The sequence below is a fragment of the Aspergillus campestris genome, assembly GCF_002847485.1.
Source record: "Aspergillus campestris IBT 28561 chromosome Unknown P168scaffold_1, whole genome shotgun sequence".
Lineage (NCBI taxonomy): Eukaryota > Fungi > Ascomycota > Eurotiomycetes > Eurotiales > Aspergillaceae > Aspergillus > Aspergillus campestris.
In genome coordinates this window covers 1,067,049-1,089,081 of record NW_020194336.1, presented here as the reverse complement: position 1 = coordinate 1,089,081, position 22,033 = coordinate 1,067,049, and the positions used below count along the sequence as shown (strand labels likewise).

The following is a 22,033-nucleotide window of genomic DNA, read 5'->3' as shown; positions in this document are numbered from 1 at the left end:
CTATGAGAAATCATTTCAGGAGAAAACCAGGCATCATATATTAGACTACTAGGTAGATAATGTGACTCGAACGGATCCTATCGCGTTGCGCATTGCTGTCTGCATTTGGTACTAATACAATCAAAGAGCTTTCACCCTGGCGCCAACTGTGCAATCTGGATTTCCATAAGCCAATTTTCACAACCTCTTTTTTTTTCTTTTCATGTTGATAGCCTGACCGTCCAACGAATCCCGTCTGCCGCAAGCGGCCGGTCCAAAAAGTGTAGGCATAATCAATCCATGGCAAGGACCGCGTTTCGCATGAAATCTACCGCAACGCCGGAAAGGAGCAAAACCAAACCTTCCTCTCGTGTTGATCCAGTCTGAGATTAGTGAGCCGACTGAGAGGGTTCTCAAAATTATTTGTTTAGGTTAAGTGCGCCTAGGATGTCGTCCAGGGACCAGCCTGGGCCGCCCGGCACTATCTCCGCCCACACTTCCTCCGGCACCGCATCGGCGTCGGGGATTAGACGCCAGTTCGGACTTGGCTCCGGCTTAATCCACTTGAAGTCTTCCACTTGGTTCCAGCGGTCCTCGACACCCGCTTGGTTATGGTCCAAGGCCTGCGAATTGTTAGTCACGGCCAGTTTGGGGGTAGACTGAAGAAAGTACTGACATAAACCCGGGGTATCCGGGCAAAGCGCACATTGGTGCAGTCTTCAATGATCGGGTTGCTGGATGAACTCAAGTACACATCCACGTCGGAGCACTTGTGCATCCGGAACTGCCGGCACGTCACCACAATAACGCTCTTTTCCACCCCCGTGATATGAGCCGGCCCATCAACCTGCCCGCATACCAACAGGCTATCCTTCACACCCTTGACCGTCAAACTGGCGTAGGGTTTGCCGTTGGCAGTCGGGATGGACATGTCGACGACGCAATGACGCAGCGACGTGATCGAGGCTGGCACCGTATCTGTGGATCCAGAAGCCGGGAGCATGATGTGAAGCCGATGGTGGTCGTGCACCGTCACGGAGGCAATGGACGACGCCGCAAAGCCGGCCGAGGTCGGCCCCCCGTGCTTCGGTCGGTCGTACGCGCTTTCCACGGAAAGCATCGGAGCAGACGTTGGGGTGATCTCAGGTTTTCGCTGCTGAAGCTGGTCGGGTTCATTCAGCGGTGTCGAGGGGTAGTTAGGGGTCGCGGCCGTCGACGACTCCACAGATGATGTCCCGGGGGAGCGATACCCGGGGATCCCACGGCGTCCTTGCGCAGCCATCTGCGCTGCGTCGGCCAAGGACACCGCCGACGTATTCTTCTTGGTTTTGAAGCTAAACTTGGGTCGCGGTTCGACTAACGCACGAGTTTCTGCCAATTTATCCTGGAGTGCTTTGATAGCCTAGGAGGTCAAACAATCAGCACAGCCCTTCCCTTAGGTCTCAGAGTATATGCAACCTACTTCTGCGTATATCCGTTGGTCGTAGGTAGGGATGTAGCTAGCTGAATCCTTGACCTCATTCGACAACCGTGCGATCCCCGCTAAGCAGTGATCAGTCGCGTCGGTCCGCTCGCCGCCCACCAGGGACGTATCAGCGAGTCGGTCCATCTGTTCCTGAAGTGCTGTCACAAGCAGCGATGTCAGAAGAAATAAGACAAATGGCCTGGTGCAGAAACACACCGGTAATTTCATGCTGAAAGTAACGGAAAAACCGCTCCTTCAACGGGATCTCCGCATTGGAGATAGTCTGGTCCTCAGACTGCGACGGCCGTCGCGCATCGGTAAAGCTCGCTTGCGCTTCGGACATCGTCATAACCGAGATGAAGTGAACAAATCCAGATCGGTCACGAGATGATGTTGGAGTATGCCGTCCGGAGAGAGATGAAAGGGACCAGAAGCTCGGATGGAATGGAAAGGGCGCTTCGATGTACTGATGACGTCGACCCGGGTGGATTGGCAAATATTACGTAGGATAGCCCTTCCAGTTCTAGTACGATTTAGATACCCATGCAAACGCAGGCGAAACCCCGGGAAGGAACAGCGGTCGACGATGAGCTGGGACTCTGTCAAAATGGACAAATCGCACCCATTAGCTTCCAATGGCATGCCACAGCGGACGAGCTTCGAGGAATGGAAAGCACGATGGTATGATAGAGGGGTCATCAACGGTTCACTGCCGGGACGATCATCTGCCCCACTACCGGGACTGGATGATGGTTGGCCGCCAGGAGAATGACTGACAGGTTCAACATCGTTCTGATTCAGGACTTACCTCAAGCAAGGGAGACCACACGAGAGAGATTTCAGGTCAAGAACAGAGACATGACCGACGTTGATCTTCGTCGCTTCTTCTCCCTCGTGACGTCGATCGACCCCGGACTATCTCGGCTCCGGCCTGTCCCGTTTCGGTCATTGCGGCCTGAGGCTACTCACCTACTCGTAGTATAGATACGCGACATATATTGGTTTAGACAGGACTGAATGGAGAGTACATTTGGAACTGGGCGATGTTATGCTTTTCAATAGATCAGGTTCTTCCCGCACTTTGCCATTTTTCTCGGGAATCCCAGGGCGTTCTCCATCTAGATATATATTAGCCCTAGTGGGATTGTGCACTTTTGGGGTCTTCATAGTCTAGTGGATCGCATCTTAGCGGAGACCAAAGTTATGGTTATTGATATCCTACAGACCACGCCAAATATTCAAGTGGAAGAAGGTCTCATCAAGAGGGCTAGTAGACCCCACCACGGTCGAACCACTAGCATCGTATATCTCTGTAACGTCCCATGTCCTAGCCGAGTACGCTGTTTCAGGCAAAAGAAGGAAGAAAAACAAGGAATAAAAAGACTTTTCATAGATTAATCTGACAGCTGACGAGACCTGGAAGATGATCTTCTAAACAAAGACGCCCCACTGGACAACGATAACTTCACACCTTTGAAATCTCTGGAGAACGATCTACTTGTCTTCTTCACTTGCGTTGGATTAGGCTTATTGTGCGCCCAAAGAGGACTCATGAACTCTGGAGCGGCTGGTTTGGGTGTCATGTCGTAGAAACCGGAGTACGATGCCGGCGAAATGGGACTCTTCAGGGAATCTCCCGAGCCAAGGCGGGCGGAGGATTTACTCGTAGAGTGGCTCAAAGAACTTGAGGCGGAGGTGGTGTTTTGCGAGAGCGAGTCGGGGAAAGAGTAGCGTCGTTTTGAATCAAGATGAATCAAGCCTTGGATTGCGTTCGATGGGTGTTCGGATTGTTCTATCAGGCGGATATGGTGTATGTTGACATTTCCCGGGCAGAAAGGACATAAACAGTCAAGGGACATAGCAATCGGATTATCCTGCAGCCTCTGGTATAAAGTGAGCGTGGATTCGTCGCATGGTTTCTGCTCACGCTCGAGGGAAGCTGACAGATGCAAATTTCAGATATGAGAGCGCTCATACCTCATAAGCGCACGGGTCGGATGACCTTACTCGTTCGTCCAAAAATTCTCTGGGAACTGCGTGACCCGCCGGGCAGTCGACCGTATAGACGCTGTCGGCGCGCGTCTCGGCCAAAGGACTAGCCCCCGGAAGTGGTGATGCCTGGAGCCATTCGGCCAGATGGGCTTGGTAGTCGTGGTTGTTCGCATCAAGTTCTCCGTTGGAATCCCACATCTGGACTCGGCGATTGATCAACCATCGGATCAGGTGCCCTAGGGATGCTTCCCAAAACTCCCTCATGGGGGCAAGGCGCGCCCAGTTATCTCGAATCCTCCGCGTCTGCAGGGGAGGATGGCCGTCGGCATTCTGGGTCAAAATGACCGTGGACAGTATTTGGAGAGAAGGGACTTCGAACTCGTCATCAAATGCGGCTAAGACCGTCCGGACTAGTTTTGTCCGGGTGTTGCGTGCTTGGTCCAGTGTATCGTCTATGGTGTCCGCTGCAGGGCTGGAGGGTCCCTCCAGCTGTGACGTGTGACGCCAGTTGATATGACACTGGATGAGGGCTGACTCTGCGGAGCATAATATATCATACAACCAACAGAACGGTGCGAGTGTGGCGGTTTTGCTTCTGATAAGGGCCGTGAGGAGGTCCGTGATCAGCGTCTCCGGATTTCCATCCAACCGCTCCTTTTAATTCTGTTAGCTAAATTTGTGACCAAGCGGAGGTGAAACAAAGTGAGAACCATGATCCTGTACCAGTCCTGGAATGATGGGCGGGTTCTTCCCGCCCTGTGTAAGGTGAGCCATGCGGAAACCCGAAAACTCCAACGACCCGGTACTATATACCGCGCGGGGTAACAGATCGTTGATCAAGAACAGCTCGGCACTCGTTAGATCTGGATGCTGCCACGCCGCCGCCATTGCACGCTCCAGATTGAATTTATCCTCGGCCGATATATCATCACCACGAAGGACGAGCAATCGGATCCCTGCCAACAACGTATGGGCGATGAAGTGCCGATAGCACATGAGGCCCGGTGCAACCGGTTTATTACACGGAAATAGTTTGGATTTGACTTGGACCAGGTACATCAAAGTGGAGAAGATCGCGTCTGATGGCAGTAGGTAGGGCGAGTGATTGCTAGTCGGCACGTCGTGTGTTGTCACCAATTCCTGTAAACGAGTGCGCTGCGCGTCAAAGATGGTCTTAATCCAAAACACCGACCGAGTCAGCGGCTCGATCTTGGACGCCTGGTCGTCCTGAGCCTGGAGAACGGCGATATCGACAGCATGTTGACCGATAATCTCGCGGAGGATGTTGGCTAGGTCTCGACGTCCCAACTGTTCCCACACTGCTGCCACCAGTGGGTGTGACATGAGGGAGACAGGGACGAATACGCCCCGGACATAAGCGCGCGCCGGAACTCGTCAATGGGGTCGCCTGTCTTGTGAAATCGCGGATCCAAGCTGGGTTAGAAGGGTCACGGTGTTCTTTGTCGCATATATGTTAGACTGACGGGATTGAGCAGATGGGAAGTTGAGAAAAGGGCCGAGAAGCGGCTTTAGCAGGTGATCTGCCAGGCATCTGTTTCAGCTGATGCGAGGCTGCAGGTTGCTGTCCTACTCGGGCCCTGATGCTGCCCAATCGTCGGTGGACATCGGATCCTATATTGCTGTCGTGGAAGGACAAATCCATTGCGCGTCAGTGATGACTTGAGGGGATCAATTCCATTGCTGAGAGGTTGTTGTTGTTGTTGTTCGGGATTGTGATGACGTGGGGATCTACGAGCCTGATGATCTTCGTGTTCTAGGCTGGCTAAACAAGATATGGTCTACTCCGTATTTCTACTACTGTTATGAGGAATGAGATCTACAGTTTCTTGATTTCTATGATTTCTATGATAGCTCGAATCGGAGAATAAACCCGTAGAATATAAAAAAAAAAATACACAAGACAAAAGAGGGGAAAGAGAATAAAGATCACCCCGCGCCTGTCACACAATTGGCTTGTACAGCTCACCTGAAACGCTCTGTTGCCGAGTCGTCCTGGTTGGATCGCCAGTAATAATGGTGATTGTCATTGATAATTGCGAGGATTTATTATGGTTACTATTGAAAATGGTATGTTGAATACAATGGTGAGATAGTACCTAGTCAACATCGCATCTTACAGCATGTTCTAACATATAGGTCTTTGTTTGCACAGTATACTATACCTATAGTACCATTTTGGATACATTGTCCCTATAATACACGGCGACCTTACCGCGTATAGTACATCGGATGTAGACGTAGATATCGAACTAATGAATGGACCACAAACCCTCAAGACGAACTATATCCCTCCAAGCAACAACATGTTCGATGGATCATCTCGCGGAAGTGACAACAATATAACTAACTAGTACTAGAGTCTGACCCCAGATGTCCCAGTGTCGACGTCACCATCAACCATGGAACTGGGTACGTGTGGACATCATGATTGGTCGCCATATTAGTCGGCCTTGACCTATTCGAGGTTTCAATAAACAACGGGCAACGACCTATTGAACCATCCCCAAGAATAGATACCTAGAGTCTAGGTCAAGTGGACGATCGTTAACCAAATTACTCTCTGAGTCTTTCTCTCTCTATCGAAACTTTCATTGTCGCCTCGTATTAGGCGTGAATCCATTTCTTGGGACTTGCAATAGCGTCCCAATATACCCATGAAGATGTTACCATCAAGGGCGATAAATCGCCATGGCAATGACACGGGAAACCCACAGAATGTAGATCTACCTATTCAGAGACCCATCATTCCTGACCCCGACGGGTAGTTATGAGACATGCAAGGGGGATGCCACTCTCAATCCCCTTGAAGTATGCGGAAATGCGTTTCCACCATCAACATACGCCGGAGATCGTCTTTTCTGGCGCAATTTAATATGTCGACCACTGAGCGTCGGCAGGAGGCCCCAAGACCAAGACCCTTGGTTGGGACAAAGTTTTCCTGAACGCCGTCTCTTGCGCAGCCGGTACGAGTCGAATCTGATAGGCTGTTTGGGGGCTTAATAGCTGGTACTGGTGGCTATCCCTATCTTTGTTTGATCCCTGGGTACCATTTTTTCTGCGCCTTCTTGACTAGAAAACGGCGAAGACCGCTCTTTTATCTCTAGGCCGCGCGAAACCTCACGATATTCGATCAGTACGGTCGTCAAAATACACCCTGATGGTTAGATTTGCTTCTCTGGTGGGATGTCTATCCCTCGTGGCATCCTGCGTACTTCCCGCTGCCGCCATAGGCACAGAATATGTCGTCGTTGAGCAACTACCGGGGGTGCCGGAGGGCTGGACTAAGGGCGAACCCGCGATTCGGTCGAGGCTGATGCGGTTCAAGTTGGCACTGAACCAAGAGAAAACCGCCGAATTTGAGAAAAGGGTGGTGGATCTCTCCACCCCCGGACATCAGGATTATGGCAGGCACATGAGCCGCGAAGTCGTTAGTGATTTCCTGCGTCCCTTCGATCAGGGCACGGAAAAGGTCGTGGCGTGGCTTGAAGGCGAACATGTGCCTGCAGAATCGATCAATGTGCATGGGAACTGGGTGGAGTTCGAGGTCGATATTGCACATGCGGAGTCAATCCTGAGGACGCATTTCTACCGCTTCTATCAAGAGAAAGTCAAAGATGGGGAGCCCCGGGCGTCAGTAATCAGGACGCTGGCCTACTCAGTGCCGCGAGACATCTACCCCTACGTTTATATGATTCAGCCAACAACGCGGTTTGGGGCGCTGGCCTCGCAGGTAACTGTTCAACCGATAATCATCTCAGCCGAGGATGTGGACGGGGATTGCGCGGCAAATGTAACCCCTGATTGTCTTCGCGAACTGTACCAAATTGACGACACCGATATTCAACCGGACAGGCGCAACATCCTTGGCATTTCGGGGTATTTGGACCAATATGCCCGCTATGGTGATTTCGAAGAATTTCTGCACCGGTTTGCGCCCGATCGCGCGGACGCCAATTTCACCGCGGTCTCCATCAACGGTGGTCGCAACTTGCAGAACGACACAAGGGGCAGTGGGGAAGCCAGCCTCGACATTCAGTACGCCTTTTCTCTGGCGTACAGGGCGCTTGGCGTGTACTACAGTACCGCCGGACGAGGCCCCTTCGTTCCCCAGGTCGGTCAAGACGAGACAACGGATGCAGAGAACGAGCCCTACCTCGACCAGCTCCACTATCTTCTGGGCTTGCCCGATGACGAGCTTCCTGCAGTTCTCAGCACCTCTTACGGCGAAAATGAACAGAGCGTCCCCGAGAAATACGCGTATACGGTGTGCAATTTGTTTGCCCAGTTGGGCGCCCGCGGAGTCTCGGTGATCTTCAGCAGCGGTGACGGAGGCGTGGGCGACAATTGCATCAGCAACGACGGCACCAACACCACCGTATTCCAGCCTACGTTCCCGGCAAACTGTCCGTTTGTCACCGCGGTCGGCGGCACGTACGGCATCAAACCGGAGAAGGGCATCAGCTTTTCCGGCGGTGGGTTCTCACAATACTTCAGTCGGCCTGCCTATCAAGAGGCCAGCGTCAGCGGTTACTTAGACAAGATCGGAAATACCTTTGAGGGGCTGTTCAATGCGGGTGGGAGAGCCATCCCCGATGTGGCAGCACAAGCGATAAACTATATCATCCTAGACCATGGATCCTACGCGAAAACCGGGGGTACTAGGTTGGTTTTCCCTCTCTTTGTTCTTATACTTCCTTTGCTCCGTTGCCTGCCTCCAATCCCTTGACCATGAGAAGAGAATGATACAGTTGCTGATCGAATTATAGTGCGTCGGCCCCCGTCTTTGCCGCCATTGTAGCACGATTGAACGCCGCTCGACTCGAGGTTGGCAAGCCCCGACTCGGATTCCTGAACCCGTGGCTCTATTCATTGAACCAAGGCTTCACCGATATCATTGAAGGCGGTTCACTGGGTTGCGCCGGCGGGTTAGGGCCGTTAGTGCCGGGCGCGAGCTGGAATGCGACCCAGGGTTGGGATCCGGCCACGGGGATTGGCACACCGGTGTATCGCACTCTGGGGGAGATTGTTAAGTCTTTTTAAGTCTGCTTGGAGGAGAGTATACTGGTTTCAGTGATAGTATACGTGCTTGACCTGCGCTCCAGAATCGAAGCTGTTAGTTGACTCTCGTCTCTCTAATATCGGGAGCATTGGTTAAATAGTGTAAAGTAGACGTATAGCATGTCTGATAGCTATTTGATTTTGATTTTCTCGGTCTTTCATCTGTAAAACACATAAGCGTAGAAGTTGATTCAAAGAACAAGTGAGGGCAGGCTGTCAAAGGAGTCTAGTAAAGATCACGGCACGTGACCGACGGGCCCGAAGCTCATGGAAGCTCCGGTTGGCGGTTGAGGAGCGGACAACGTCAGCCATCTTCCTCATTATACCCAACCGTCACCAACTCACATCCATCCCTCCATCTCCTCCGTCCATTGCTGGTGCAAACCGATTCGCACAGCTTTAATATACAAAGCTCTTGATTATCACACCCCTCGATCGTACCCGTTCTCTTCCTACCAGTCACAGTCACCATGGCCAGCGGCGGCGACATCCGATCCCTCGTCTCGGAGCTCCAAAACGCTCTCAACCGCCACCAATTCGAAGTCGTCAGCGACCTTCTCAGCCGCGCCAAGCGAGCCCTCCTGCTGCAGAATGCCCTGATCCCGACACCATCGACGTCGCCCGAGCTAGTCTCTGCGGCTCGCGAGATCCTGGAAGTGGGCGCCCTCGCTTCCATCAGGCAGACCGACGCTCCCACCTTCACACGATACTACCAGCAGCTCCAGCCCTTCTACGATCTGGAGCGGGATAGCACCGGGGCCGGCAAGGTCGACTTTAAGACGAGCCAGCGCAGCAAGGTCACAGGCTTGTATCTGCTGCTCCTGCTCAGCATGGGTGACAGCACGAGCTTCCACACGGTGCTGGAGGGTCTGGTGGAGGAGGCGAGCCTCAAGGGCAAGAGTGTGGAGGATGATCCGTTCATCAAGTATCCTGTTGAGCTGGAGCGGAACTTGATGGAGGGGAGCTATGACAAGGTGTGGCGGGAGACGAACTCGGAGCGGGTTCCGTCGGAGGAGTTTGCCTTATTTTCGAGTGTGAGTGTCTTTTTTCCCGTTCTTTCTCTTTATTTTTATTCCATCCCGTCTCGCCGCCTTCTACCTCTAATAATATGTGAGATCGAATAATGCTAACGGAAATAGGTCCTGGTCGGAACCATCCGCAGCGAAATCGCCGACTGCTCCGAAAAAGCGTACCCGTCGCTCCCCATCTCCAACGCCAAGAACCTCCTCTTCCTCGAGTCCGAAGGCGCCGTTATCGAGTTCGCCCAGCAGCGCGGGTGGGTGCTGCGTGACGGCCGGATATACTTCCCCGTGGAGCCCGAGGCGGCGGCGCGGTCCGAGAAGGACATCCTGGTCGCCAGCGGCACGATTATTGAGAATGCAGTGGGTTACGCCCGAGAGCTAGAGACGATTGTCTAAAGATAGACCTGTTTCTGTTTCGTCTTATTTGGTAATTTATGTCTACTGGTCTCGGATGGGGGTTATTATTATGCTGCCTTTGCATTATGAGATTACTTAGCGAATCTTCCTGAATTCTTAACTATATTAAAGTATCCCATAAAAAGAAGTCTAGACATGGACCCGCCACGTACAAAGCCGTCGATCGTAGAAACTACTCGACACACAAAGCAGCTCTGACCCCTTCGTGCCATCGAGCGAATACCCACCCTCAGGCTTCCACACATCCGACGCATAGTTCATACTCTCATGCTCCGTAAACTCCGCCACGACCTCAATCTCCCACTGCGAGTCCGCTCCAGCAACACGAACCACCCTCGCCCCGCCATGCATACAGCTAGCCAACACCAGGAACGACACCTCTCCCTCATCGCCCCCCTCCGTCCGCAACAGCTGCAACCGCCACACACCACCTCCCAAACCCATCTCCGCCAGCACGGCGCCCCGGCGCGTGGCATGGTACACCCGCAGAAACTCGTCATAACTCCCCGTTAGTAAGACCGGCGCGCCGTCAACGAGTGGAATCGGCAGCGGCAAGATGGAAGTCACGCCGGCGGTGTGATGGCGCGCGCGATCATCGTAGTCGACGACTGCAGAGAGCGAAGTGTTGTCGTCGTCTTCCTGCTCCACTGCTAGTCGGCGGGTGTGCAGAGACCCGAAATCATTTCCCGTGAACATGTACGGAATGCTACTGCTGGTGGTGGTGCCGGCATCGTCGTAGGTCGCTAGCGCCACGAACCACACCTCGATGGGAACGGTTGCATCGAAAGCGCCTGTCTCTTTGATATTGACGGCTCCGTCGGCTGATGATAGCGGTTTGGTAGAGGCGAAGACGGCCGTGCGCCCGTCTGAGAAGGTCACTGCGAAGCCGTCATCCTTGGCGGCGTCGCCAGATGGCCAGTGCGACGGTGTCCAAGCTAGAAAGAGAGCTGGCACGGAGGGATCCTCGTGCACGGAGCGGGTCCAGAGATGGATGATGTCGGAGCTGGTGGGGTCGACCTTGAAGAGGGCGACGGAGGCTGTGCTGGTGGCGATGGCGAGGAGGGTCGGATCCCGCGGGTGAAAGTGCAGGTCGAAGACTGCGTAGGGGAGGGAAATCCTCTTCAGGAGGGACAGCTCGTTGGTGTCTGGGTCAAGAGACCATCGTTGGAGACCGCCGGATTTGGATTGCTGGATGGAGCCGTCTGGGAGGGGCGTCTCGGAGAGGAGATAGGTGCCGATTATGAACTGGGAGGGGATTGAGGGGCAGAATTGGAGACAGCTGGGTGGTTGGTCTAGATAGACGGTTGATGAGGAGGGTGGATGTTGCATGGTGAGTAGTAGTACTGTTTGTACCTGGGGAGAGATCCCTTGAGGTGGGGAGATCTGGAGTATGAAGAAATTGAGGATCTATGGTGGGGCCGAAGATTATCAGTTTGATAGACGTTATCGTCCCCATTTATTGATCTTCGACCTTCATGACTGTGATATTGCAGTATTCAGCAATTGATTGACTGATTGACTGATGATCATTAATAATCCCAGACTATAAGAATCCTCGTATACTCGAGGCTGCCTAGTATTCAGCCAGTATATAAATAGTATATCTTTCCCCGCTCCTCGTCCATTTCCTCTTCTCTTTATACTTCAACTCTACTCCCACGTCCACTTCCACTTCTTCAGTTCGTATTTCATACACCACATTGATCACTCCATTATTTCGGACCAAGTACATCATGTCCCTTCCCTTCAGTAAATTCCCTCCCACCGCCACCATCTCCCCTACTCCCTTTTCGGTCTCCGTGTCCGACGACAAGCTCGTCGAGCTACAGACCCTGGTTCGGCTGTCCAAGATTGCTCCGCCTACTTACGAGAACTCCCAGACTGATGGTCAGTTTGGAGTTACCTCAAAGTGGCTGTCCGACATTCGGGACAAGTGGTTGAACCAATTTGACTGGTAAGTATATAGCATCTAGTCTAGCTTAATACGTATATCTACATGGATCCAGCTGAGATGAGCCATATAGGAAAACGTGCGAGACTCGTGCCAACAGCTTCCCCCAGTTCACGACCCAAATCGAAGATATTAAGCTTCATTTTGCTGCGCTTTTCTCGGAGAAGCCCGACGCCATCCCGATTATCCTCCTCCACGGATGGCCTGGTAATCTTGGACGGTCAGCCCCGTCTGTATCTACAGCTAACGGTTGGTAGGGAGCTTCTTTGAGTTTTTGCCCCTTCTGCAATTGTTCAAGGATGAGTTCAGTCCCAGCGCCCTCCCATATCATCTCATTGTCCCCTCACTCCCGGGTTATGCTTTCTCTTCAGGCCCCCCACTGGACCGCGATTTCTCTGGCGAAGATGTGGCCCGTATCATGGATAAACTGATGAAGGGGCTCGGGTTTGAAAGTGGGTATGTAGCCCAAGGGGGTGACATTGGCGCTGGCGTCTCCCGATCGCTAGCGGTGAAGTATGATAGCTGCAAAGGTATGTGTTGCTGATGGGATCTGGAGCATTGAATATGACTGACATCGTGACCAGCCGTTCACTGTGAGTTGATCTGGTCGTCTTTCTGCCGCGTATGTGAATGATACCAACGAAAAAGTGAACTTTTGTCCGACGCAATCCCCATCGGAAGAAGCTTCGACCGAGAACTTGACCGCATTCGAGAAACGGGGACTAGATCGCATGGATGCCTTCAGAACCAGGGGGATAGCCTATGCCATGGAGCATGCTACCCGGCCCAGCACCATTGGTCACGTTTTGGCTTCCAGCCCGATTGCCTTGCTTGCGTGGTATGTCCGTCTCATCGCATCTAGACCTAGTATCTTACTTCTGTAGGGTCGGAGAGAAGTATCTGGAGTGGGTTGACGAGCCACTCTCAGCGGACACCATTCTGGAGATGGTGTCGCTCTACTGGCTGACGGAGACCTTTCCGCGCGCCATCTACCCCTATCGTGAAGTACGTTGGCTCTTGACCCATGAGGAAAATGGATAAAAGACTTACGTCAACAGCTATTCAAACCCAGTGCCAGCGCAGCGGCCTTGCAAACTGAATCATACATCCACAAGCCGTTTGGATACTCATACTTTCCCAACGAGCTGATCCCAACGCCGAAGAGCTGGGTAGCAGCTACGGGGGATCTGGTTTTCTTCAGGGAACATCAAACGGTGCGTTTAGGGCTGTCTTAGACATATTGGATCAGACTGACTGTGATAGGGCGGGCACTTTGCGGCGTTGGAACGTCCTGCGGACATGAAAGCCGACCTGACGGATTTTGTGAAACAGGTGTGGTCGTAGATATGAGAGAGGAAGTTGCTGCACAAGGCTGCGTAGAAGTCAGACGGCAAACAGATGATGGGATTGGACAGTTTGACACGAGATCTTTTCCTTTGTAACATTTAGTAAGAAGAGGTAAATCAATCTTTCATATAATCCAACAGTAGTAGTCACCTGTATCATCCCCATACTTCATCCAACCTACCCCCAACAACACCACACTACTTCCCCCGTAAACGAAGAAAAAGAAGAACATGGAACTCCCATCTGAAGTCTCCAAGAGCAACCACGGTGCCCTTCCACATCCTAGCACTCACCCAGAGAAACCCAGAGAGACCAGAAAAACAAGTAACCCAACTAACCACGCCTACCCCAGACTCCACCCCCGCCATCCGCCCCAACCGCCCCAGCCCCACCGAGCAAATCGACGACTTCCTCGCGCGCCTCCCCCCATCCACAACAAAAGCCACCACCGCCGGACCCTGGATCTACATCAGCGGCCCACTGCCAACCCCAAAGCCCGACATCGCGACCCTCGTGCGAGAGGGCACGCATCTCCTGCGCGCCTACGAAGACGAAGCAGCCATCCTCCGCGCAAATGACAACACCTCCGAACTAACTTCCCTCCGCGAGACCCTCGAACGGCAGATCTTTGCGCTCGCGCGCGAGACGGGCGTTATCTCCGGGAAGTGGATGCTCTTTGCGCCGCCGGCTGTGGTGGATAGGTGGTGGGCGCTGGTGGCGCGGGCGACGGCGGAGGGGGAACTGGGGTTTGGGGCCAAGGTCGCGACGGATGATGGGGGGACTTGGGGTGGTGGTGGTGGTGGTGGGAGGAGTGGGAGTGGGAAGACGAGGCTGATTGCGGTGTATACGAGGGATTATGCGGACCGGGAGGATGTGGGGAGGGTGTTGGGGAGGTTGGTGGCGCTGGGGATGGTGTTTGTTGATGGGAGGCCGGTTTATTATAAGTGTGATGCTTTTACTTATTTGGGGATTATGGGGAGGAATTCGTATGGGTTGAGGGCGAGTTTGTTTTCTAGTGGGGATGTTTTGGGGGGTAATTAGGGTTACAGTTTCATGATATACTGCGATCACTTGTCAGTATTGACTGTGAATGAGAAAAGCTTTTTGGATGGAGTCCTCTTCTCTGCTGTAGATGATCCTGAATATACTTATCGCCATGGCCTAGAACTGAACTATGATGGCTGATCTAGTTCCTGACTATGAAGACGCTCCTCTGAGAATCCCAGATTAGACAACATGTGAATTGTACGGATTGATTTTCTTGGAAGTTCGGAGGTTTTGTGGGTTACTGAATTAATGACATTATTATCTGCTTCTAATATATTGTCTGCTTCTAACATCCTCAATTGACCATCTTTGAAGTTACTTTGGAGTGACCCGTCTGCTTGATTGCGATGATGAACGAGACTTCAGCCCTTAAGTAAGGCTTTCAGGGTAAGAGCTTGAAGTGATGGCGGAATTGTGTCTGAGTTCATTTGGGTTGATATCTAAGAATTCTACCACGAGGTTGATGGGGTCCGCTGTTGCGTTTGATCAACTTGTTGCTATACCCATCTGTGGTTACATGTTTGTATCTGCTTTGGCTGCCGTTTCGATGTGACAGTGGGCTTGTCAACTGCTTTGGTAACTAGTACCAGGTGGGATCAAACGGCTTTCCTCAAGCTGAGCATGCAAGCTCTTCCCACATCGTCGTTGTGTGCGGTCCCAGCACGTCGAAGACCTGCAGATGTGGTTCTTGACCGACTCCGGGACAAGGGCAGACCCAGAAGAGAGTATGTTAGCCAGCTCTGTCGCCTAGCCCCCAGCAAGATTGCCCCTGAGTGGACTAGAGCTGGCTAAAGGTCGGAAGGATGCAATATCATGAGACCAACCCCTCAAGACGCCTCATTCTTCTTCCCCATGACCTTCTCGCAGGCTTTCCGTACACCGTCAACACCCTTAACGCCCTCCCACTTCTCCAACACATCAACCACCTCATCCCAGTCCTTCTCCGCATCATCCCGTCTCCCCTCGGCCACCAAACCCTCCAGCCTCGCCGGCGCCCCCAGCACCCACTTCACAGTCGCCTTCTCCGCCTCCCGCATCCGATCCGTCTCCCCCGACGCACGGATCTCCCTCATCCGCCGTCGATGCTCCTCTCCCTCCTGGATCAGCCCGCCCGCCGTCTCCGCCACAAAGGCAATAGCCGGCTCCAGCGTCTTGGTCATCGTCAACGGCGCCCCCCGATCGTCCATGCTCTTACGCATCTTCCCGATCGTCTCGACCGCGCGGATCAGCTTCGAGTAGTTGTCGTACACGAGCGCCTTGCGCTCGCTGTCTAGCGTGCGGATGTCCCCGACAAGCGAGTTCTCCGCCTTCAGCACTGTCGCGAGCGACGACGCCGCGAGCAGCTGGTTCACGTAGCGCTGGGCATCGAAGTCCGTGCTGTCTAGCTCTGTCCCTGTCGCTACCACTGTTGGGTTTGAAATGTCCCCTGCGTCTGTGTGCCGAGGCACGCTGCGAGACCGCCGTCCGGCTTCTGCGGCTGCGCTGGGTTTCAGGTTGTAGTAGTCGCGGAGGGCGGCGCGGTTGCGTCGTGGGTACATGGAGGGGGAGAGAGCTCGTGCCGTGGAGGGTGTCGATGATGCGCTGAGGCCGCCGCCGGTGTTGGTATTTAGGGTGTCGAGGGACGGGCGTCCGGAGGGCGAGTGGGCGCGGGAGGAGGTGATGGAGGGACGGGGGGAGGAGAAAGTCGACATGGTGAGATAGCAGAGTAGACAATGATAGCAAGGTCGTGTTTCAGGGTTCCAGGGAAACGAAAGACAATATGTGCAATTGAATATAGGATGTGGAGAATAAAGGTAAAGGAGACGCCAAAAGGAGAGACGGAGAGATGATGCCAGCAAGGCGGTCAGTCGGCGATCAATTAAGCAGTGGTCCGTGCGTGCATTATTTATTCCCCCGTCGCATCTCCAAATCATCTCCAACTTCACCTTCTCCCCCCACCCATATAAATCAAAAAGCATACCCTCATAAAATACAATCCCAATGGCCTCAACATCCGCCCAACTAACAACCCACCTCCAAACCAAATACTCCCTCCCCGTATCCCCCACCTGGCTCAACGCCTTCCTAGCATCCACCCAACAACACCGCACCGTGCCCCTCTCCGCACTCACCCAAACCGCCCACTTCCGCCTCCTCGCCTCCGACTTCCGCGACTCCCTCACCACAGAGACCTCCTCGTCCCTCCTCCCAGCCGACATCTTCGACCCAACCGTCCAAGAACGCCGCCTGCAAGGTCCCATCCCGGTCCAAGTCCTCGACATCGACGACATCGGCACGAGCCTCTGGAGCCAGGTGGAGGCGATCGAGCGCGTCGAGCGCGGGGAGGCCGTCCGCGGGCGGGAGATCGTGCGCACGGTCAATGTCGATGACTCGGAGGGTGTGACGAGGGGGGCGTCGACGACGACGACGAATGCGGGCGCTCATGAGTCGGGCGGGAGTAATGGGCCGCATCGGTTGATTTTGCAAGATGCGAGGGGCACGCGTGCGGTGGCGATTGAGCTGAAGAGTGTGGGTGGGATTGCGCTGGGGAGTATGGCTATTGGGGCGAAGTTGGTATTGCGGGATGTGACGGTTGCGAGGGGCATGGTGCTGCTGACGCCGGAGTGTGTTACGTTGCTTGGGGGGAAGGTTGAGGCGTTGGATTTGGCGTGGAGGGAGGGGAGGAAACAGAGGTTGTTGGATCGTTTGGGGGAGATGGAGCGCGGACAGGAATAACTTCGTTGGTGGGATCTATGTGAGTTGGAATTGGCAAAGGGTATGCATAGGGAACGAGGGGAAACGCCCCTCGAGGTATGTATTGTCATCGTCACTCATTCCAGGTCTAACTATGTGGTCTAACATCTACACAGTAGCCCTCCATATCCCACCACACTCATATTGTCTATGTCGTGGTGGACACTGCATGGTTGAGCTCGTCCCAACCCTCTTGCTTCCACGGGGCAACCATGATCGCCCGCAGCGCATCGCTTGCCTTGCCGGTCTGCGAATACGCCTCGGCCAGGTCGACGGCCTCCAGTCGACCGCGAGGCGGCGCATTCCGTAGCGCTCGCCCCACAGCCATCTGTGCGGGATGCGCAGCTTGCGAAGCAGCAGACAGTTCCATCCAGCCCTGGGGCTGATACGGCGCTCTCATAACCGCAGCCGTCGCCTCTCCAATCCGTCTCTGCTCCTCCGGGACGTCCGCATTATCGCCGAAACCCAGGGCAGACACCGCCGTCAAGAGCTTCACGAGCTTGGACTGCTCGTGGATCTCGATGTCATCGCGCGTGATCATCTGGTGCAGGTCGGATTCGACAGCCTCGATGGCATCCTTGTCTCCGTCAAGTAGCGCAATTGCCCCTAACAGGGTAACGGCGCCGACATGGTCCGGATTGTTCTCAACGCAATCGAACAGCTGTTGACGGGCCACGCTCCGCTCTTCCTCGCCGCCCTTGGCCCACAGCACTTGGGCCAAGAGGCACACGACCTCGGGCGCATTGTCCGCCTCCTGCAACGCGTCACGGAACATGTCGATCGCGCTGTCCATCGACTTCAAATAGTAGTGCGCCAGTCCTGCCGTGAGATGCGCCGACAAGCGCAATGTACGGTTAGTCTCCGGGTCGAACTTCTCCGCATCTTCCTCGCCGGACAGCATCAGCGCCGTCTCCGCCTTCTCGGCCGCTTCCTCGAACTCCTGCCGTGCGAGCAGAACACGGGCGATGTCCGCGTTCGCTTGTGCGTATCTCGAAAGCGCACCCGCCGATTCTGACACCTCGTACTCTGCCTCCACGGCGGAGCAGAGAGCTCGCAGGCTGGTTTCTGCATCGGAGAGCTCGCCGATCCGTTCCGCAAATAAAGACGACAGATGGACGAAGGGAAGATCGGATGGATCCTGGGAGCAAAGTTGATGGAGAGCAAAGAAGGGCTGGATGAGCTCGGAGACCTCGTTCGAGGCCGACGAATCGGTCATCAGGTGGTCGAACAGGGTCATGGTGTACTGCTTCTTCGACAATGCCGACGACGAGTTGCAAATATCGAATGCGTGCTCGAAAAGACCCCGAGCTTCTTGCGGATCGCCAAATAGCAGTGCCAGGAAGCCTTGGCCGACCCAGGCCGGGGAGTAATCTGGGTCTGAGGACTGTGCACGCGTGAAGGCCTCATTCGCGAGCTGGATGTCGTTGTGAATGAGGTAGAGGGCCCCGATGTTCGTCCACACCTGCGCGCTTCGGTCGTTGAGATGCAGACTTCGCACGAAAGCGTGCTGGGCCACTTTGGGGCTCAGGCTGGTGGTCACTACTCCCAGCGCGTTCCAGAATTCCGAGTTTCCAGCCTCCAGTTCAATGGCTCGCTTGAAGCAGCGTATCGCTGCTTTGAGGAACTTCCGCTGCGGCTTCTTGCCCTTGTTCTTTGAGATGATATGCACGGTCTTGTAGGCCCGGTACTCGGCCCATCCTAGGTTATACCAAGCCACGGCCTGGGCGTGGATGTCTTGCTGGGAAACATGGATCGCCCGTTTGAAAGCCAGAATAGAGGCGTACATGAATCTGTCGGATGGGCTCAATTCCTCGCTTTTGAGCAGCGACATGGAGGTTGCCCCCAGCTCATCGACATCGGCGAGGAGGTCGAAGGCTGCCGTTTCCAGCTGCGTGCCGAGAAGCTTTTGCATTTCATCCAGGGGCATTTTGCTTGCTTTGGACTTGACGAAGGAGCACATCGTGCACGCATCTCCGATACCTTTCCAGAGATTGAAAATGTCGACTCGCTCCGTAGCGATCGACCTGGCGACGAGGAGGGCTTTACGCGCCTGCTCGATAGAGTCGTTGAAAAGGCCGGAATCGAGACTCTTCCATGAGCTCTCGACCAGCGTTTGGAGGAGCGCGATCGAGACCCCGAATTCGTTGGGGTGGATGCTCAGGACGTCCTCGTATCTCGCGATGGCGTCTTCGTATTCCCCAAGCTCCCGCTTGACATTCGCCAACATATAGCGTGCGAACCAGACATTCTCCTTCTCGGCCCGGGAGAGAGTGTCCTCGAGTTGTTGCGCATGCTCGAAAGCCTTGGTCGACGCAATGTGACGCCCCGAGTGATGGTAACTTTCTCCGAGCCCCACCCACGAGTGGTAGTCCCCTGGCGTGATCCGTAGGGCAGCCTGGAATGAAACAATACTTTTGGCGTACTGTTGTTTGTTTATTTGGACCGTGCCCAGCGCAGCATAGGGCCAGCTGTAGCCTCTCCTCTTCGAGCCGGGCGCTGGCTTGGCCTTGCCCGAGTCGACCACCCGCTGCGATACCGCCTCGACTAGATCCCACTCTTTGTGGTCCGCAAACGTCCTGGCCAGTCGTTCGGCCGCTTCGATCTCCGACGGAGACAGTTCGAACGCCTTGTGGAAACACTTGCGCGCTCGCTTCTTGTCTTTCTTGTAGTCCGCGTAGTAAAAACCTAGACTCGTATATGCCGGGGCAAAGTTCATGTTGGCTTGGACGGCTGCGAGGAAGCTGGCGTAGGCACCGTTTCGGTCTTTGCGTGCAGCCGACGACGTGTCCGTCTCCCATTGACAGTATCCAATCCGGTAGAGGATCTCACCCTTGAAGTCTCGGCTCTCCACGCGTGTCTTTTTTAATGCTGCGAGGACCTCTTGCAAGCCGTGCAGGCCAGAGATGAGGTCACCGTTAAGCGCCCTACACCAAAACAGTTCCGCGCGGACCTTGATGTTGGTTGCATCCCGCTCTAGCGCGCGTTCGAGGAAGCTGACGGCTTCAGCGTAGTCCTCGTCGACCTTGAGGATCACACCAATACCGAGCAAGCAGCTCGTCAATTTCGGTTTCCTCGACAATATTTCCTGGAAGATCCGCTTCGCCTCCGGGTGATGCCGGGGTGACTGGTAATAGATCAGGGAATTGGCAAGCGTGATGTGCATCGAATCCTTGGTATCTCTGAGATTCAACCCCGTCATTTGGACTAGGGTTTGGAGATTTTGGAGCCCCTTTCGAGCAACATCCACAACGCTTTCGTATTCCTCAAGAGAGAGGTAGAGCTCGCTCATGATCCGGTGAGCGACGACGGACGATGATGCCAGATCCAGGCCTTCCGCCATTAGAATCAGGCTGTCTTGGGCAGCTAACTCGTTGCTCTCGGCACTGCCATTTTCACCATTCTGTTCGTTGGTGTCAGCCTCCTTGGGTTCTTTCGAGCCTTTCGACTCCTTCGCATCCTTAGAATCCTTAGATTCCTCGGTGTCTTTAGGAAAGGGCGATATGTCACTGGCCAGAAAGCCCTTTAGGACCTTGGAAAGCCCGGATTCCGGAAAGAACTCGATGTAATCGTTTAAGAAAACGCGATCCCACTCCGAGAAGGTTTGCACATCATGCCACTCGAGGACAATCTTCCAAGCCAGTTCGAACGGGTGCTTGATAATGACCATGTCCTGGGCAGCCTTGAGGACCTCGGCCCGCTTGGCACCCTTCTCGTTCATCGGGGAGACCGCAAGCACGTCGCATCCACGCTCTAGTAGTTTTTCCTCGTATGTCCGTCGCACCTGATCATCGTGCGACCAGTCGATAATTCCGCGATAGAGCGGCTCCAGTTCACTTCGTTTGAACGCTTCGCGCTTCACCTCCAGCGTCACCTGGTCAATCTTTGCACCCAAACGAGTCCGCCGTTCTCCGATCTCCCTATTTATGAACTCCTTCTCTTCCGACTCGGTGAATTCGGCCAGGCGATGGTACGTCTGCGACGGATGGGGGACGCGACCTTCGAGCAGATCGTAAAGGGGACCGGTCGGCAGCTGAAGCTCGAGGGCCTTTTTGTGCTGAAGTCGATTGCCGTGTTTCTTCGCAAAAAGGATATATTTGTCGACTACATCCTGGCACCGGTATTTGTCATCTCTGGAATCCAATCAGCCGGTATTCGCCAGATCGAGTCTGGGGAACGTACGCCTCTCCATAGATCCGAGCTAGGTGCACGACCGCCTCGCGGTACGGCTCCAGCTTGAGATTTCCTTGTTTCTCGTATAAATTGGCGAGACCCTGCCATGCGGTCTTGTCGTCGGCTTTCACCCGGGTGGCCGCGAGGTAAGCCTTTTCCGCCTCATTGGTCTTGCTCAGTTTGTCCAACGCGAGTCCTAGAAAGACATTTCTATGGGGAGTATCGATCATCAGTTTATGGATTAGACAGTCACGGGGGGATGAACACGCACGCATGGTAGTTTTGGGGCTCTTGTTGCACGAGCTGTTTGGCTTTGTCGGCTGCGAGCTCGAAGTCTTTCGAGTCTAGTGCGGTCCGCACAGCCTTGAGAGCGGATTTGCTGGACATTTTAAACCCGACTCAGCATGGCCTTTTCAGTACCTGGTTAAGAATCTATAGGAAAAAGGCAATCCAGGTCAAGAGCAACCGATTGGGAATGTGCGACGTCTGGGTTGGTCCAGGGAGCAGGCCGTGGAACGTGAAGTGGAAAAGGTGTGGCCGTTGTGGGGAAGAGTGGCCGGGTGCTCAGCTAAGTGACCAGGGTACGTCAGAGCCCGCCTTATCAGCTTGGATCTTACTTGCATAGTAACCTGACCACATATGGGGATGTACAGTATAAAGACAATAATTAAGTACAATTTCTGTTGGCGTCTAGTAGTAGACGTCTATCTCACCGTAGGATCATATAGTAGTCTTATACACTGTACGGAGTTGTGGCCCAAAAAGTTATTGATGGGTTCTATTGAATGACTAGAGAATATACATTCGTCAACGAGAGATACTAGCTTAAGC

The 22,033-nt window shown here is 54.0% G+C and overlaps 10 protein-coding genes across 10 annotated transcripts; 4 read left to right on the top strand and 6 right to left on the bottom strand.

Annotated features, from left to right (window-relative positions):
• Nucleotides 1-31: 31 nt before the first annotated feature.
• Nucleotides 32-1,381, bottom strand: P168DRAFT_286228 (TBCC domain-containing protein). The gene is made up of 2 exons (XM_024836306.1): nt 656-1,381; nt 32-602 (listed from the first exon to the last, which is right to left on the bottom strand). The coding sequence occupies exons 1-2, from the start codon at nt 1,259-1,261 to the stop codon at nt 399-401; spliced, it is 810 nt and encodes a 269-aa protein (XP_024696664.1). The 5' UTR covers nt 1,262-1,381; the 3' UTR covers nt 32-398.
• Nucleotides 1,382-1,519: 138 nt separating this feature from the next.
• P168DRAFT_286227 (uncharacterized protein) lies at nt 1,520-2,284 on the bottom strand. The gene has a single exon (XM_024836305.1). It carries the CDS (start codon nt 1,785-1,787, stop codon nt 1,572-1,574), a length of 216 nt encoding a protein of 71 aa, XP_024696663.1. The 5' UTR covers nt 1,788-2,284; the 3' UTR covers nt 1,520-1,571.
• A 1,041-nt stretch (nt 2,285-3,325) lies between these two features.
• On the bottom strand, nt 3,326-5,243 carry P168DRAFT_323258 (uncharacterized protein). Its single transcript, XM_024840668.1, has 3 exons — nt 4,250-5,243; nt 4,160-4,192; nt 3,326-4,090 (listed from the first exon to the last, which is right to left on the bottom strand). The coding sequence occupies exons 1-3, from the start codon at nt 4,778-4,780 to the stop codon at nt 3,416-3,418; spliced, it is 1,239 nt and encodes a 412-aa protein (XP_024696662.1). The 5' UTR covers nt 4,781-5,243; the 3' UTR covers nt 3,326-3,415.
• Nucleotides 5,244-6,614: 1,371 nt separating this feature from the next.
• rpnL (proteasome regulatory particle lid subunit rpnL) lies at nt 6,615-10,071 on the top strand (the record flags this gene model as incomplete). The annotated part of the gene is made up of 4 exons (XM_024839175.1): nt 6,615-7,763; nt 7,842-8,160; nt 8,975-9,549; nt 9,655-10,071. The coding sequence occupies 4 exons, from the start codon at nt 6,615-6,617 to the stop codon at nt 9,931-9,933; spliced, it is 2,322 nt and encodes a 773-aa protein (XP_024696661.1). The 3' UTR covers nt 9,934-10,071.
• A 12-nt stretch (nt 10,072-10,083) lies between these two features.
• On the bottom strand, nt 10,084-11,283 carry P168DRAFT_308203 (uncharacterized protein; the record flags this gene model as incomplete). The annotated part of the gene is made up of 1 exon (XM_024839174.1): nt 10,084-11,283. One exon carries the CDS (start codon nt 11,281-11,283, stop codon nt 10,084-10,086), a length of 1,200 nt encoding a protein of 399 aa, XP_024696660.1.
• Nucleotides 11,284-11,614: 331 nt separating this feature from the next.
• Nucleotides 11,615-13,371, top strand: P168DRAFT_286222 (epoxide hydrolase family protein). The gene is made up of 8 exons (XM_024836304.1): nt 11,615-11,908; nt 11,979-12,112; nt 12,163-12,435; nt 12,490-12,498; nt 12,554-12,743; nt 12,790-12,910; nt 12,964-13,119; nt 13,169-13,371. Exons 1-8 carry the CDS (start codon nt 11,688-11,690, stop codon nt 13,247-13,249), a joined length of 1,185 nt encoding a protein of 394 aa, XP_024696659.1. The 5' UTR covers nt 11,615-11,687; the 3' UTR covers nt 13,250-13,371.
• A 37-nt stretch (nt 13,372-13,408) lies between these two features.
• P168DRAFT_323253 (DUF1917 domain-containing protein) lies at nt 13,409-14,308 on the top strand. Its single transcript, XM_024840667.1, has 2 exons — nt 13,409-13,519; nt 13,605-14,308. Exons 1-2 carry the CDS (start codon nt 13,483-13,485, stop codon nt 14,291-14,293), a joined length of 726 nt encoding a protein of 241 aa, XP_024696658.1. The 5' UTR covers nt 13,409-13,482; the 3' UTR covers nt 14,294-14,308.
• Nucleotides 14,309-15,126: 818 nt separating this feature from the next.
• P168DRAFT_230258 (COG1/VPS51 family protein) lies at nt 15,127-15,990 on the bottom strand (the record flags this gene model as incomplete). The annotated part of the gene is made up of 1 exon (XM_024833225.1): nt 15,127-15,990. The coding sequence occupies one exon, from the start codon at nt 15,988-15,990 to the stop codon at nt 15,127-15,129; it is 864 nt and encodes a 287-aa protein (XP_024696657.1).
• Nucleotides 15,991-16,279: 289 nt separating this feature from the next.
• Nucleotides 16,280-17,014, top strand: P168DRAFT_314190 (OB fold domain-containing protein; the record flags this gene model as incomplete). The annotated part of the gene is made up of 1 exon (XM_024839755.1): nt 16,280-17,014. One exon carries the CDS (start codon nt 16,280-16,282, stop codon nt 17,012-17,014), a length of 735 nt encoding a protein of 244 aa, XP_024696656.1.
• A 57-nt stretch (nt 17,015-17,071) lies between these two features.
• Nucleotides 17,072-21,704, bottom strand: P168DRAFT_246289 (SKI complex subunit tetratricopeptide repeat protein SKI3). The gene is made up of 3 exons (XM_024834038.1): nt 21,474-21,704; nt 21,212-21,412; nt 17,072-21,162 (listed from the first exon to the last, which is right to left on the bottom strand). The coding sequence occupies exons 1-3, from the start codon at nt 21,587-21,589 to the stop codon at nt 17,181-17,183; spliced, it is 4,299 nt and encodes a 1,432-aa protein (XP_024696655.1). The 5' UTR covers nt 21,590-21,704; the 3' UTR covers nt 17,072-17,180.
• Between the last annotated feature and the right edge of the window lie 329 nt (nt 21,705-22,033).